Below are 15,434 nucleotides of genomic sequence, written 5' to 3' on the forward strand. Positions count from 1 at the left end.
ACCCTCTCAAAGTAAAAGGTTGAGAGTTGGATAGAAATAGACATATGGAAGCTGTAGATTTCACTAAAGGGCAATAAAATGACATCACTACATTTGAGCTGCCCAAGACATTGAAATTTCAGACAAGGAAGCAATGATTTGAATGTGCAAATTGTAGTCTCTTATTATCTCCACCACGCGAGAAAAAGTCTGTCACCCTCCACATCTGCTCCAGGTCTATTGTTAGTGGTACACAGTAGGTGGACAGCTAGGGGCTTCCCTCCTCAGCTCAGGCACAGAGTGACCACCCCATTTCCAGGCTCCACACACTCTTTCTTGCACTCATACATTAAGTCCTAGAGTTGGAATTAACTTGCCACTGTAAGAATTTTTCAGTTTAGAACTGAGGACAGTAATAAATAAGTTACATCATTTTATCTGTCTTCCTTAGAAAATAAAATAGGTAATAATTTTCTCTTGATTGATCTTACCAACTAATATATATTTTAATTATTTCAAATTGTGTGAGAGTATAAAAAAGTTATTTTTAAATCACAAGCCTGGTTTCCAAGAAGCTAGAATTCTAACCAAATAAATTTGTTAATGGTAGTAAAACCATTTTATTTCCAATTGAAAATAAGAAATAGTTTATTTAAAAAGTTAAAAAAATATGAAGAGAAGTCTGCATATTAAAGAATATTTCTTGAACTTTCTAATATAGATGATATATCATACCCATTAAATTACCAAACTAGTTCCAAAATGCTCATAAACACTGCTAAACAATCTGTAAAATAATATTTTACAGAGAGCTTTACATAGTAGCAACTGACACCAAATCACTCTTTTAAAAAAGCTTACTTGATTTAATAATATAAACCAAGTCACAGATCATTTCTAATGTCACTCTATGTTGAGCCTTTACCACAAAAGGGAAATATTTGTTTCTCTTTAAGAAATCCTTGAAGAAATTGTTAAAGCTTTAACAATGTATTTTTATTGACACATATTCTGACAAATTTTTATAATAACTTAAAAGAATAAATGAGGATGATATGTGTGTATGTGTGTGTATAAACACACATATATAGCTGGACTAATCATTAATTTAATTTAATATCTTTTTCTAAGGAAGGTAGAGTGCCTGCTACATGAAACTAAAGTTAAATAATAATTTATAAGTAATTACTGTGCCTTAGGAATTTATGCTAATTATTTTAATAGATAAACACATTGGATTCATTATCATAAATTAACAAGTTATGCATACGTAAAACTGTTTTCTATTGCATTTGCATGGATTTAACTACTAATAAACTCTGTCAACTATTTTTCTGGTCAACAACATATGCAAGATTCTTGGTAAGGTTAAGTACATAGCCTGTAATTACAAAATAAAAGCCAGGCAACCGGCCCACGTGAAACAAACCCACTTATTTTCACTACCTCTTTCATCTGTCAAGCTAAAACGAGTAACCAAAAAGCTCTTCAATTAATATGATTATAAAGTTAGAAACTATCATAACAGAAAAATATATGGTGACATAAATAAGAGTATGTTAGCTAAATACATAGCATCCCTTCATGTCATTTTATGTTTGTACAATGATTTTGCACTAGATTAGGAAATAATGAGTCATAGTAATTCAACAAAAAAACAGAGACTGTTAAAGAAACAAATATTTCCCTTTATTTGATTATATTACATCTATTCTTGAACATCCTAAATAATTAAAATTCTCAATTTACAGGCTTCTATTATGCTATTTAACTGAAAGCCAGCCAGCAAATAGCAACATATATTGGAAAGTTTACTTGTGGAAAGTAATTTCCATGCCAACTCAATTTAGTAGAGTAAAACAATAGATTCAGAAGGATCAGCATCTGAGAATCAGAATGGTAACATTCAATAGCATTGTATCAATAGTGAGTTTGCCTTACTCCTTCGCCAGCTGTACACTGGTAGGCCTTGCTCCAACAGGTATTCCATATTTGTGCAAAGTGTTAACCAAAATCTCCCTCATGTCGTCGTTGTAGGAATCGAAGTCAAACACATTCCTAACCACACTGGAGAGACCTTCGGTGGGAAATTTCTGCATTAAAAAATAAAATCCTTTATTATGTATGTGATAAAATACATGCTATAAAGATTTACAAAACTGATAGAACAATAATGATCCAATGAACTTACAGCCTTGTCTGATAACCAGACAGATATATATATATATATTTTTTATTTTTTCTCCTAATGTTTATTCTGATGACTTAAGATTTTCCTTCTTAAATAAATATTAGAATCTGAGGGGAAAAATTCCATCTGTCAAATATTAAATCATGTTAGATCAAATGTTAGCTCTTGACTTCCACTGCTTTCTGAAATCTCCGGATTTTAAAATGAATACCATATTGAACAAACCAAAAAATACAATTTAAACAAAGTGGAGCATTCAATCTCTATGCAGAAGTATTTAGAGAAGTCAAAGGTCTATAAATAAATGGAAAAAATAACAAAAGAAGAAAAGACGGAAAGAAGGACATAAAAGTACAGGGCACAGAGAAATAAGGAACGGCAGAGGGACAGAAAACAAGGACTACTAACAGCTAAATTCACGCTAGTGTACATTTACACTAGTCGTGTCCTCTGGGCCCTTTTCTAGTTCTGTCTTTTAAGTGCTGGGATATGAGCTAGACTTAACCTAATTTTATAGGCAGAATAGGCCTTCTAGATTCCTTTGTAGGTTTTCCTTTGAGGGTTGGGGATAGGACAAAGATCAAGAGTCATTAGGTTATGACTGTTAGCTTAAAGACAATTATTTGTTATAAATAGAAGTTATAGCGACTTTTGTTTTCTTTAGCAAGGCAGATTACACAGGATACATAGCTACAAGGAATTTAATTCTCCTGTTCATTTATTCTATCTCATAAAACTTTCTTTTAGCATTTACAGGTATATAATCAATACTGTTAGTTCCTAGTTTTTCTATCCCCAAATCTTTTGTTTTCACTTAGATACTATGTGCTTACTGTATAAAGTTAAATAGTAATAAAGTTGTCCTGCTGTTTTTTTTTTAAATTTTTTTTATTTATTCATTTTTAGAGAGGAGAGAGAGACAGAGAGAGAGAAAGAGGGAGGAGCTGGAAGCATCAACTCCCATATGTGCCTTGACCAGGCAGGCCCAGGGCTTTGAACCGGCAACCTCAGCGTTTCCAGGTTGATGATTTACCCACTGTGCCACCACAGGTCAGGCTGTCCTGCTGTTTTACTCCCTCATTCCCTCCTCTCTTGAAAATCCTCCTTTCCTGGCTCCTTGTAACGGCCATGGAATAGAACTTCACCAAACTCAAAGCTTCGCCAAATTCAATTCAAAGAATAAATATAAAATGCCCATTGGTATTCCAGATTTAAAATCTAGATTATGAACACTTCATATTATATCATCTGAATCAGTAAAAAATTTACAGAAATGGAAAGATTTGGTATAAATTAAACAGTCTAAAAAACAAAATTAATAGCTTCTTTTAAACCTTTATGCACAGATGTTTGCCATACCTGTAAGTGCTTGACTATGTTGACAACTTCTCTGGTAGAATAAGGGTAGTTAATAATTCCCTGGTCAGCTAAACTCCTCAGCTCTCCAAAGGCAGCCACAAGCTTCTGAAGGACAGGCTCAGGCACATTTGGTCCATACTGCCTGAGCATCTCGAGCTCTGAGTGGGGCTTGGGATTATCAACTGCATGGCAGCTAAAAATATCACCTACAGAAAAAAAAATTCACATTCAGCATGCAATAAATCCATTATAATGCCATAGGAAATATGCACCAGTTGTTTAAACAGCCACTGGTTGCTCACAAAAGCACTTCTATTTTTAAATGTGTAAAACTGTACAGATAGCCCATCCAACAACTGGACGACATAGAGAAGACAGCATAAGGCTAAAGTTAAAGGAAACTGAGTGATGTGTGGTCTATTCTGCAGAGATTTATGTCTGTTTAAAAAACTAAATAGCACTTGAGTACAATCTCATTGGGAGATATTCAAATATAAAGAGCAAAAGAGAGAAACCCCTGTATGTTTCTGCTAATTCCACTCGTTTGCCCACAGGCAGCCCTGGTTAAGATTCAGTGCATTTATTATTTAATATTTTTTAAATGCACACATGCACAGTTTGGGGGATATTCCTTTTCCATTTATTGGAAAATAATCTTCATATGGTTTAAGATTGCATATTCAACTTTAACATATGTTGAGTAGCTTGAGAAATTCTACACCTCTAATTTATATGCATGCTTTATGTATACTAAAATAGGGGAAATCTGTATCACCACTCTAAATAATTTATATCTTGTGCAGATTGCTAGAATATACTTTAAGTTAGTTTTGGAAAAGTAAACATGCAGAGGCAATGTCTAAATTAGGATCAAGAAAAGGAAATGTAGAAACAAAATATTCCATCTGTAATTTAGGCAATTGAGAATATACTAGAAAAATATAATCTATGCTCAAGAGAGATTACATTCTCACACTACAAGTTCATATAATTCAACTGATTCATAATCCAGGAGACCCAGGACAAAAGGAAGTTAAAGTAAATAAAAGTGCATTATTTAAGTATTCATTTTAAAAAGTGCATTATTTAATATATTCACTTTAAATTTATCTAGTTCTTACTCTGAATGAGAAACCACTTGAGCCATTGTTTAACATTAGTAATATATTCATAAAAGCAATGGAATAAAATGCAAGCCATGATAGCTTCAAACTTGTATTTCATAGACTAAATCCGTTAAATACAAACATGAAGAACAGCTTTTGCCAATTTTTTTTTGCTGAAAATCAAATGTAACATTAATATAAAGCTATAATTACCCCTCACCCATTCATTTATCAAATAATTACTAACTGTCTTTCATGTGCCAAGTACTACTCTAGGTATTTATATAATCAGTGATCAAAAATCCCTGTACTCATGGAGTTTATATTCTGGTATAAGAGAAGAAACAATAAATATAAATGTTAGAAATTGTATGTTTCAAAGAAAAAGGAAAAAGAAAAGCATGCATCAGAAACTGTGATGGCGGGAAGTCAGGCAGGCAAGACCACGTGCCTGCAAATGCAGACCCCAGGGCAACAGTGTTCCAGGAGGGCATCCAGCTAATGCAGAGACACCAAGGCAAACCTAACCGGGCACGTTCCAGGACAAGGCAGGAAAGCAGCAGGGCTGGGAGAGACTGAGTGATGGGGAGAGCAGATTAGGAAATGAGGTCAGAGAGAAAAATTCTATGCGTGTACAAGCACAGGCATGTACACATATCCCTATTGCCTTCTGCTTTTTTATTAATTCAAAAGGTAAAACTATCATACCCACTGTTCTGATATTGTATTTTGAGGTTATTTTTTAACTGGCATAGGTAAACTTATCCCATTCTTTTTTTAAAAAGCAGCTGCATAGTATTCTATTGTGTGGATATTATAGAATTGTTTTTTTATTTAGAAAATTAACTTTAACAGGGTGATATCAATCCATAAGAGTACATAGGTTTCAGGTGAATATTTATAGCATTTGCACTGTTGATTATGTTGTATACCCATCACCCAAAGTCAAATCATTTTCTGTCACCTTATATTTGTCCCTCTTTACACCTTCTTCTCTCCCCCCACCATTCATTCAAGTCTCCTCCTCTCCCCCACGTTCTCTTTCCCCTGGTAACCACTTCACTTTTATCTTTGTCTGTAAATCTCAGTTTTATATCCCACCTATGTGTGAACTCATACAGTTCTTAGCTTTGTCTGATATATTTGTTTAATGATTATATAATGATTTACTCAATATAATGTTCTAAAGGTCCACCCATGTTGTCATAAATGTCACTATGTCATCATTTCTTATGGCTGAGTAGCATTCCATTGCATATGTGTACTACATCTTCTTAATCCAATCCTCTATCGAGGGACACTTTGGTTGTTTCCATATCTTGGCCACTGTGAATAATACTGCAGTGAACATGGGGGTGCATGTATCTTTACATATCAATGTTTTCAAGTTTTGGAGGTAGATACCCAGTAAAGGGATGGCTGGGTCACATGGTAATTCTATTCTTAATTTTTTGAGGAACCACCATATTTTTTTCCATAATGGTTGTACTAATTTGCATACCCACCAGTAGTGAATGAGGGTTCCTTTTTCCCCACAGCGTCTCCAATACTTGTTATTATCTGTCTTGTTGATAACAGCAAATCTAACTGGTGTGAGGTGGTATCTCATTGTAGTTTTGATTTGCATTTTTCTAATAGCTAGTGAAGATGAGCATCTTTTCATATATCTATTGGTCATTTGTACGTCCTCTTGGGAGAAGTGTCTTCTTGGGAGAAGTGTCTGTTCAGATCCTCTCCCCATTTTTTAATTGGATTGCTTGCTTGTTTGTTGCTGAGCTTTGTGAGTTCTTTATATATTTTGGATATTAACCCGTTATCGGAGATGTTGTTTGCAAATATCATCTCCCATTTAGGTGGCTACTTATTTGTTTTGTTCTCAGTTTCTTTTGCTGTGCAGTTTTTTAGTTTGATATAGTAGCATTCATTTATTTATGCCTTTACTTCCCTTGCCTTTGGGGTCAAATTCATAAATTGTTCTATATGGTCAAGGTCTATGAGTTTAGTACCTATGTTTTCTTTTATGTAATTTAGTTTCAGGTCTTATATTTAGGTCTTTGACCCACTGTTAATTAATTTTTTGTGCAGGAGGACAAACTGTACTCAAGTTTCATTCTTTTGCGTGTACTTTTCCAATTTTCCCAGCAGCATTTGCTGAAGAAGCTTTCTTTTCTCCATTGTGTGTTTCTGGCTCCTTTGTCAAAGATGATTTGTCCATAAATATGTGGTTTTATTCCTGGGCTCTCAATTCTGTTCCATTGGTCTGTATGTCTGTTTTTCTGCCAATACCATTCTGCTTGAATATCATGGCTCTGTAGTATAATTTGAAGTCAGGTAGTGTGATATCTCTGGCTTCATTCTTTTTCATCAGTATTGTGCTGGCTATTCAGAGTGTTTTATGGTTCCATACAAACTTGGTCATTTTTTGTTCTATTTCTTTAAAAAAAATAACATTGGGATTTTGATAGGGATTGCATTAAATTTGTATATTGCTTTGGGTAAAATGGCCTTTTTAACTATGTTGATTCCTCTAATACATGAACATGGAATATTTTTCCATTTCATTGTGTCTTTTTCTATTTCTCTCAATAACGTTTTGTAGTTTTCAGTGTATAGGTACTTCACGTCCTTTCTTTTTTTTTTTTTTTTTTTTTTTTTTCCATTTTTCTGAAGCTGGAAACAGGGAGAGACAGTCAGACAGACTCCCGCATGCGCCTGACCGGGATCCACCCGGCACGCCCACCAGGGGCGACGCTCTGCCCACCAGGGGGCGATGCTCTGCCCATCCTGGGCGTCGCCATATTGCGACCAGAGCCACTCTAGCGCCTGAGGCAGAGGCCACAGAGCCATCCCCAGCGCCCGGGCCATCTTTGCTCCAATGGAGCCTTGGCTGCGGGAGGGGAAGAGAGAGACAGAGAGGAAAGCGCGGCGGAGGGGTGGAGAAGCAAATGGGCGCTTCTCCTGTGTGCCCTGGCCGGGAATCGAACCCGGGTCCTCCGCACGCTAGGCCGACGCTCTACCGCTGAGCCAACCGGCCAGGGCCTCACGTCCTTTCTTAAGTTTATTCCTACTTTACATTTTGTTGTTGCAATTGTAAAAGGAATTGTTTTCTTGAGTTCATTTTCCAAAGTTTCATCAATAGCATATAGAAAAGCAGTAGAATTTTGTACACTGATTTTGTATCCTACGACTTTACTGTATTGGTTTACTGTTTCTAATAGTTTTTTGGTGGAGTCCTTGGGGTTTTCTATATACAGAGTAATATTATTTGCATTCAGTGATACTTTTACTTCTTCTTTCCCAATATGAATGAATGCTTTTTATTTCTTTCTCTTGCCTGATCGCTCTGGCTAAAACTACCAGAACTATATTTTGTTTTGTTTTGTTTTTTACAGAGACAGAGAGTCAGAGAGAGGGATAGATAGGGACAGATAGACATGAACAGAGAGAGATGAGAAGCATCAATCATTAGTTTTTCATTGCCACACCTTAGTTGTTCATTGATTGCTTTCTCATATGTGCCTTGACCACGGATCTTCAGCAGACCGAGTAACCTCTTGCTGGAGCCAGCGACCTTGGGTCCAAGCTGGTGAGCTTTTGCTCAAACCAGATGAGGCCACGCTCAAGCTTACGACCTCGGGGTCTCGAACCTGGGTCTTCTGCATCCCAGTCCAACACTCTATCCACTGCGCCACCGCCTGGTCAGGCCAGAACTATGTTAAATAAGAATGGAGAGAGGGGGCAGCCTTGTCTCATTCCTGATTTTAGAGGAAAAGCCTTCATTTTTTCACTATTTAGGATAATAATAGCTGATGGTTTGTCATATATGACCTTTATTACGTTAAGGTACTTTCTTTTTATTCCGATCTTATTGAGTGTTTTAAACATAAATGGAGGTTGCATCTTATTGAATGCCTTTTCTGCATCTATTGATAGGATCATATAATTTTTGTTCTTTGTTTTGTTGGCATGGTGTATTATGTTGATTGATTTCCATATGTTGATCCATCCTTGTGCTCCTAGAATGAGTCCCATTTGATTGTGATGTATTATTTTTTAACGTTTTGCTGTATTTGATTTGCTAGTATTTGTTTAGGATTTTTGTATCTGTATTCATCAGACATATTGGTCTGTAGTTTTCTTTTTTTGTGTTCTCCTTGCCAGGTTTTGGTATCAAGGTTATGTTGGCCTCATAAAATATGTTGGGGAGTATTGTTTCTTCTATTTTTTGGAAAACTTTGAGAAGGATAGGTACCAAATCTTCTTCGAGTATTTGGTAGATTCACTAGTGCAACCAACTAATCCTGGACTTCTGTTTTGGGGGAGGTTTTTGATAGTTGTTTCTATTTCCTCCCCCCTTATAGGTTTATTTAGGTTTTCCACTTCTTCATGGCTCAGTCTAGGAAGATTGTATAGTTCTAGGAATTTATCCATTTCCTCTAGGTTTTTTAATTTGGTGGCATATAATCTTTCATAATATACTACTATGGTCTTTTTGTATATCTATGATGTCTCCTCTTGCACTTCAGATTTTGTTTATATGAGGCCATCCTCTTTTTTTTTTCCTAGTGAGTCTAGCCAGTGGTTTATTGATATTATTGCTCTATTCATGAACCAGCTCTTTGTTATATTATTTTTTTCTATAGTTGTTTTGTTCTCTGTTTCATTTAGTTCTGCTCTAATTTTTACTATTTCCTTCTTCTGCTGACTTTGGGTTTCCTTTGTTCGTCTCTTTCTAGTTTCTTAAGGTGTGTTAGATTGTTTACTTGGGATCTCACTTGTTTCTTGATACAAGCCTGTAATAATATACACTTCCCTCTTATTGCTGCTTTCATTGCATCCCAGAAATTTTGATATGTTATGTTGTCATTTTCATTTGTCTGTATATATCTTTTTGTTGTTGTTTTTTTTTTTTTTTTTTTTTTTTTTTTTTTTGTGAAAGAGACAGAGAGACAGAGAGAGGGACAGACAGACAGGAAGGGAGAGAGGTGAGAAGCATCAATTCTTTGTTGTGGATCCTTAGTCTCCTCAGTTGTTCATTGATTGCTTTTTCATATGTGTCTTGACTGAGGGGCTACAACACAGTGAGTGACCCCTTGCTCAAGCCAGAAACTATGGGGTCATGTCTATGATACCATGATAAAGCCAGCTACCTTGTGCTCAAGCTGGTGAGCCTGCACTCAAGTCAGATGAGCCCACACTCAAGCTGGTGACCTTGGGGTTTCAAATCTGGGTCCTCTGAATCCCAGTCCGACACTCTATCTATCCACTGTGCCACCACCTGGTCAGGTTGTATATATATCTTTTGATCTTTGCTTTTATTTCTTTGTTAACCCAGTAATTTTTTAGAAGTATGTTGTTTAATTTCCACATTTTTGTGGGTTTACTTCCTTTTTACAGTTGAACTCTAATTTCAAAGCCTTAGGGTCAGAAAATATGCTTGGTATAATTTCAATCTTCCTAAATTTGTTGATGTTAGTTTTATGGCCCAACATATGGTCTATCCTTGAGAAGGTTCCATGCACACTGGGGAATATATAATCTGACGTTTTGAAACGAAATGTCCTATATACGTCTAATATGTCCATTTGATACAGAGTGTCATTTAAGACTCATATTTCTTTATTGGTCTTCTGTTAGGATGATCTATCTAAAGCTGTCAATGATGTGTTGAAATCTCCAAGTATAATTGTGTTTTTGTTTGCTTCTATTTTTAGAATACTTAGTAGATGTGTTATATATTTTGGTGCTCCCTGGTTTGGTGCATATACATTAAGAAGTGTTATGTCTTCTTGTTACAATGTCCCCTTTATCATTATGAAATGTCCGTCTTTGTCTCTGGTTATCTTTGTTGTCCTGAAGTCAGCGTTGTCAGTTATGAGTATGGCTACACCTGTTTTTCTTTGGATATTATTTGTTTGGTGAATTATTTTCCAACCTTTCACTTTGAATCAATTTTTGTCCTTGCAGCTTAGAAGTGTCTCTTGAAGGCAGCATATGGTTGGGTTTTGCTTTTTGAGCCAATCTGCTACACTGTGCCCCTTTATTGATTGGTAAGTTCAATCCGTTTATATTTAGCGTAATTATTGACACTTGAGGATTTCCTAGAGCCATTTTATGTTTTGTTTTCTGGTGGCTCTGTGTCTTGTTTGGTTCTTTTCTTTTTTGTTTCTGTCAGTTGTTTTTGTTTGGTGATATTCCATAATTATTTCCCATTTCTTCTTTTTTAAGCTGTGTGTTTCAGTAGTGGCTTTTTTGTGGGTGGTTACCATTAGGTTAAGAAAAAAATGTTCATAAGTACAACAGTCCTTTGTTATATGAGTACTTCTGCACTCCATCCTCCTTTGCTACTGCAGATCTTTATCCTTTCCCCTTTTATGTTATTATTGTCACAGATTATCCTTATTTTTTATTGTGACCTTGTTGGAGCTTTTACTTGTAGTTTTCATTTGTTTTGTTCTTTGTGCCTGGTCGAATAACCCCCTTGAGTATTTCCTCAGTAGGGGTTTTCTGGTGATAAATTCCCTCAGCTTCTGTATATCTGTAAAAGTTTTTATTTCTCCTTCATATCTGAAGTATAACTTCAATGGATATAGTATTCTTGGCTGGTAACTCCTTTTTCAGTGCTTTGAATGTTTTGGTCCACTCTCTACTGGCTTTTAGAGTTTCTGCTTAGAAGTCTGATGATATCCTAATGGGCTTTCCTTTATATGTTATGGTCTTGTCTTCCCTAGCTGCCTTGAGGATTTTGTTTATCATTATTTATTTTTGACAATTTTATTACAATGTGCCTTGGAGTACATCTGGTTGGGTTGCAGTAACTCAGCATTCTGTCTGCTTCTTGGATTCAAGGCTCTCTTTCCATAGGTTTGGGAAATTCTCATCAATTATTTGTTTGAATAGGTTCTCCATTTCCTTCTCCCTCTCTTCTTCTTCTGATATACCCATTATTCTTATATTACTCTTTCTGATGAAATCAGACAATTCTTGTAGAGTTCTCTGTTTTTTTAATTCATGAGTCTCTCTCCTCTTCTCTCTATAGCATCTCTAGTTGCCTATTTTTGATGTCAATAATTCTTTCATTTATCTGGCTTGTTCTATTAGCTAAACTTGCTACTTCAGCCTTAAATTTACATATTGAGTTCTTCATCTGTTTTTAAAGTTTCAATCTCCTTGATGAGGTATTCATTTTGTTCATTAATTTGTTTTCTGAGTTCATTAGGTTGCCTATTGGTGTCTTCTTGCATCTTGTTGAGTATTTTCAGGGCTTCAATTTAGAATTCTCTATCATTTAACTCCAAGGCTTCTGTATGACTGATATTTTTTTTTCTGGAGATTTTTCATTTTCTTTCTGAAATACATCTCTGTCTTGTGTAGCCATAGTATTCGATTTCTTCTTTCTTGGTGGCATTTGAGAGTGGGATTGTTAAGGACCCTAACAAAAACACAACCAAAAATATTGAAAAATTAAAAATAATACAACAAAAAATATAAAAATTAAAAAAAATTGTTGACAAGAAGAAAAACCACAGGAAAGAAGGTCAAAAGTAAAGAAAAAATAAAATAAACACCCACAAAAATTAAATATAAAAAAACAACAAAATTCAGAAATGAAAGAGAAAAAGGAATGAGAAAAAAAAAGAAAAAAAGGATAAAAGGGGGGGAAAAAGGAAAATTAAAATTCAGTTTTGAGATTTCTTCTAGCAGGTGTCTCTGTATTACAACTTTTAGCCTATGAAGTTCCTGAGCTGTCTGGCTGAGATGTGGCTGTCACAATGATGTAGGCAGGGCCCCAGTCACGTTGGTGGGTGGAGTGTGTTGTGAGGGCTTTATGGCTCTAACAATTGCAATCTCAGGCTTCCAGGCGCTCCTTCCCACATCTCAACAGAACTGGGGATTGGAGTTGGAGCACCTCTGTTTTCAGAGAGAGACAGAGTGGCTCTGGAGAACTAGCTGTGGGGTTTGTTTGGGCTACTGTCTGTACCATGAGGTGAGAGAGGTGGGATCTGGGAAGCTGGGGGCCACACATTAGCTTTCTCTGTCTCCGCTGAGTGCAGGGTGCAGATAGACCATAGGAACAATGGCTGTGACCCTGCATTTTGGCCATTTTGGTTTATTTCCTCCTCTGTCCCCCTGTCTCACTGCTCCTCCCAGCAGAAGGAGACCCAGTCACTCCAAGTTTCCCTCTCTGTACCCCTCAGACAAAATCCAGAGAGCCCAAGCTTCCCTCCTCCCCGAAGTCCAGCAGAGAAAAAACCCCCCAGTAACTCCAGGTTTGTCTCCTCTCCAAAGCCCACCACAAGTGCATTTTATCTTCTGCCCTCCTTTTCACCCCGTCCCACCTTTAGTCCATTAAGTGCAAGGATCTTTCAGGCATGCCTGTGAGTCCAGCTGGGGTTCTTTCACTGCATTATAGTTGTTCAATTTGTTGAAATTTCAAGGGGAGAAATCAGGAATTTCTCTCATGCTGCCATTACTCTGACATCATTTTTTAAAATTTCTTTAACCAGTCCAACTTGTATTGTTTCCATTTTTTGCTACTATAAAAAATGCAATATTGCCTATTCTTGTACTTATCACTGCATGAGTAACTGCCCTGAATGAATTCCCTGACATGAAAATGCTGAATCAAAAGTCCTCCTAGGACACTGGGCCTGCTTCATGTTGAGTATGAGAATTACCAGTATCCAGAATTACCCACTTGCCATAGAAAGAGATGTCTTTCTTAAAGACTCCTGATGATTAAGTTTAGCCAAGGGCCTCACCAATCAATGTGAATCTGTTTCCTGAGCTGGCCTCCAACCTTTCCATAGTTAGGGGGCTATGACAAAAAACAGATATTACAAACCATTCCTTATTTTGTTTTATTTCTAAGAGGCCCTCAACCACTATTTAAGGAAGCAGGCTCTGCAATCAGAACCAAGCTTTAACACCCATGATCTAAGTGACCCTAGAACAGTGGTTGGCAAACTGCAGCTCCCGAGCCACATGTGGCTCTTTGGCCCCTTGAGTGCAGCTCTTTGGCCAGCTTAAGAGTACCCCAATTAAGTTAATAACAATGTACCTACCTATATAGTTTAAGTTTAAAAAAATTTGGCTCTCAAAAGAAATTTTAATCGTTGTACTATTGATATTTGGTTCTGTTGACTAATGAGTTTGCTGACCATGGCCCTAGAAGAATAACCTCTTAATATCAGGTCTTCTCCTTCTCTAAAACAGAAATAAGAAATACTCTTCTAGGTGGCCAGGGTGATAACACAGCACATGGTAGCATTCAGTGACAGCCCTTTTACTAAGTCAGTATGATTATTGCTACTGTTATTGTTTTTGCTATTATTATCATTATTGCTTTTACCTAAAGTACCAAAGAAGTCATTTCCAAGGAAAGGGAATCCAGGTCTGTTGGCCAGAACTATCATCCGAAAATCAGGATGAATCACTATAACATTTTCTCTTCCATGGACATTAGCAGAATCTGAAAAACAAAATTTCTATTTACTCTTTATTGATATTTAACAATTCTTAAGTATATCAAGTTACAGTCTTTAAAATAATATAACATGTAGTCATACTGTTCAACTGTTTAAACCTCTAAGAAATCTGTTTATAACAACTTGGTAGCAGAAGAATAACTTTCTGAGGAAAGTTTGCTTAAGAACAGAATACTAATAAAGCATATACTAATTACACAGGAACTTTCATTGTTATGTAAATTCAATGTACACCTGAAAAAGCAAATTTGTCCAAATGTTGTCTTACAGTACTTAATCCTGGCTTGAGATACTGTTATTCTTTTAAAAAAGTAAGACTCCATAATAAGGGATAATCCAAAGAACACTCCAGGATAATCCTTTAACATCCTTTAGTTTTTATCAAATCAGCAGCTGCAAAATTTTGCATAGAAACCTGCCATTATGCAACTGAAGAGTGCATACTAAGGTATGTTGTCATAGCAATATTTAATTGATTAGTTTATTAAAGTAAAAATGATAAAGAAATGAAAACTTTTAAAAGCAAAGAAAGTGAAAAACATAGCTCTAGAGGTGATGTTTTAAGAAACCATGTCCTAAACAGCTTCAGAGGCTCTTGTGTTTAAAAGATAAAGATTGTTTACAATCAACTCTGAATTTAAAAATTATGATGAACCCTTTACTTCCAGACTGTTTCAAAAACATATCAGAAAGTGTAGAGGATTGCCAGGAGATAATATCACTCTCTAACTACAATTTTTGTCTCAGCAATTCTTTCTTGCTTTCCATTTCACTGTCTTCATAATGACTCTAAAAGGGCAGGCAGACTTCTACTCATGAGAGTCTGAATGATCTTTCTAAGAGACAATATTCAGGCTATCTAACTCAAGTCCCCATTTCCCCCATACATTCATTGTGAAACTGAAATGTTAGAATACTTTTATTAGTGTTGGGTTTCCTGGACTCAGAAACAGCAACCTTGTAATGATAATATCCATGACAAACATTTCTGTGGTGACATACTGGAACATTTTAAATGAGGTCTTTTTTTTACATGTTCTCTTTGAATACTGAAGATTTTAGACATTAGACTCAACTTGTTTGGTTACTCTGCTATTGGTTATATATTTTCAATGGCTTTAGATTTTTAAGTCTTTTCATGACGTAAAACTTTTAAATTAGAAATTAGAAAATTCTTCACATTGCATTAGACAAACTTAACTTTCCTTTGTAGGTTAAACAGACTGATTAGATTTTCATCTACCTACATTTTCTCTAACAAAAATAAAGAATAAAGAAAGGTAATCCAAAACAGAAGAGGCAGGTGTGTGT

General features: G+C 35.8%; 1 protein-coding gene across 2 annotated transcripts in view; it reads right to left on the reverse strand.

The window, feature by feature from the left end:
* Window positions 1-15,434, reverse strand: part of VWA8 (von Willebrand factor A domain containing 8) — a 381,245-nt gene that overhangs the window by 155,226 nt on the left and 210,585 nt on the right. For both annotated transcript variants that reach the window (XM_066237778.1, XM_066237777.1), the window contains exons 24-26: window positions 13,988-14,107; window positions 3,530-3,735; window positions 1,921-2,072 (exon numbers count right to left, since the gene is read on the reverse strand). In XM_066237778.1, coding sequence (XP_066093875.1) covers window positions 1,921-2,072; window positions 3,530-3,735; window positions 13,988-14,107 — 478 coding nt within the window. The remainder of the gene's footprint in view (window positions 1-1,920; window positions 2,073-3,529; window positions 3,736-13,987; window positions 14,108-15,434) is intronic.

This window comes from Saccopteryx bilineata, chromosome 6 (genome assembly GCF_036850765.1).
Source record: "Saccopteryx bilineata isolate mSacBil1 chromosome 6, mSacBil1_pri_phased_curated, whole genome shotgun sequence".
Taxonomy (NCBI): Eukaryota; Metazoa; Chordata; class Mammalia; order Chiroptera; family Emballonuridae; genus Saccopteryx; species Saccopteryx bilineata.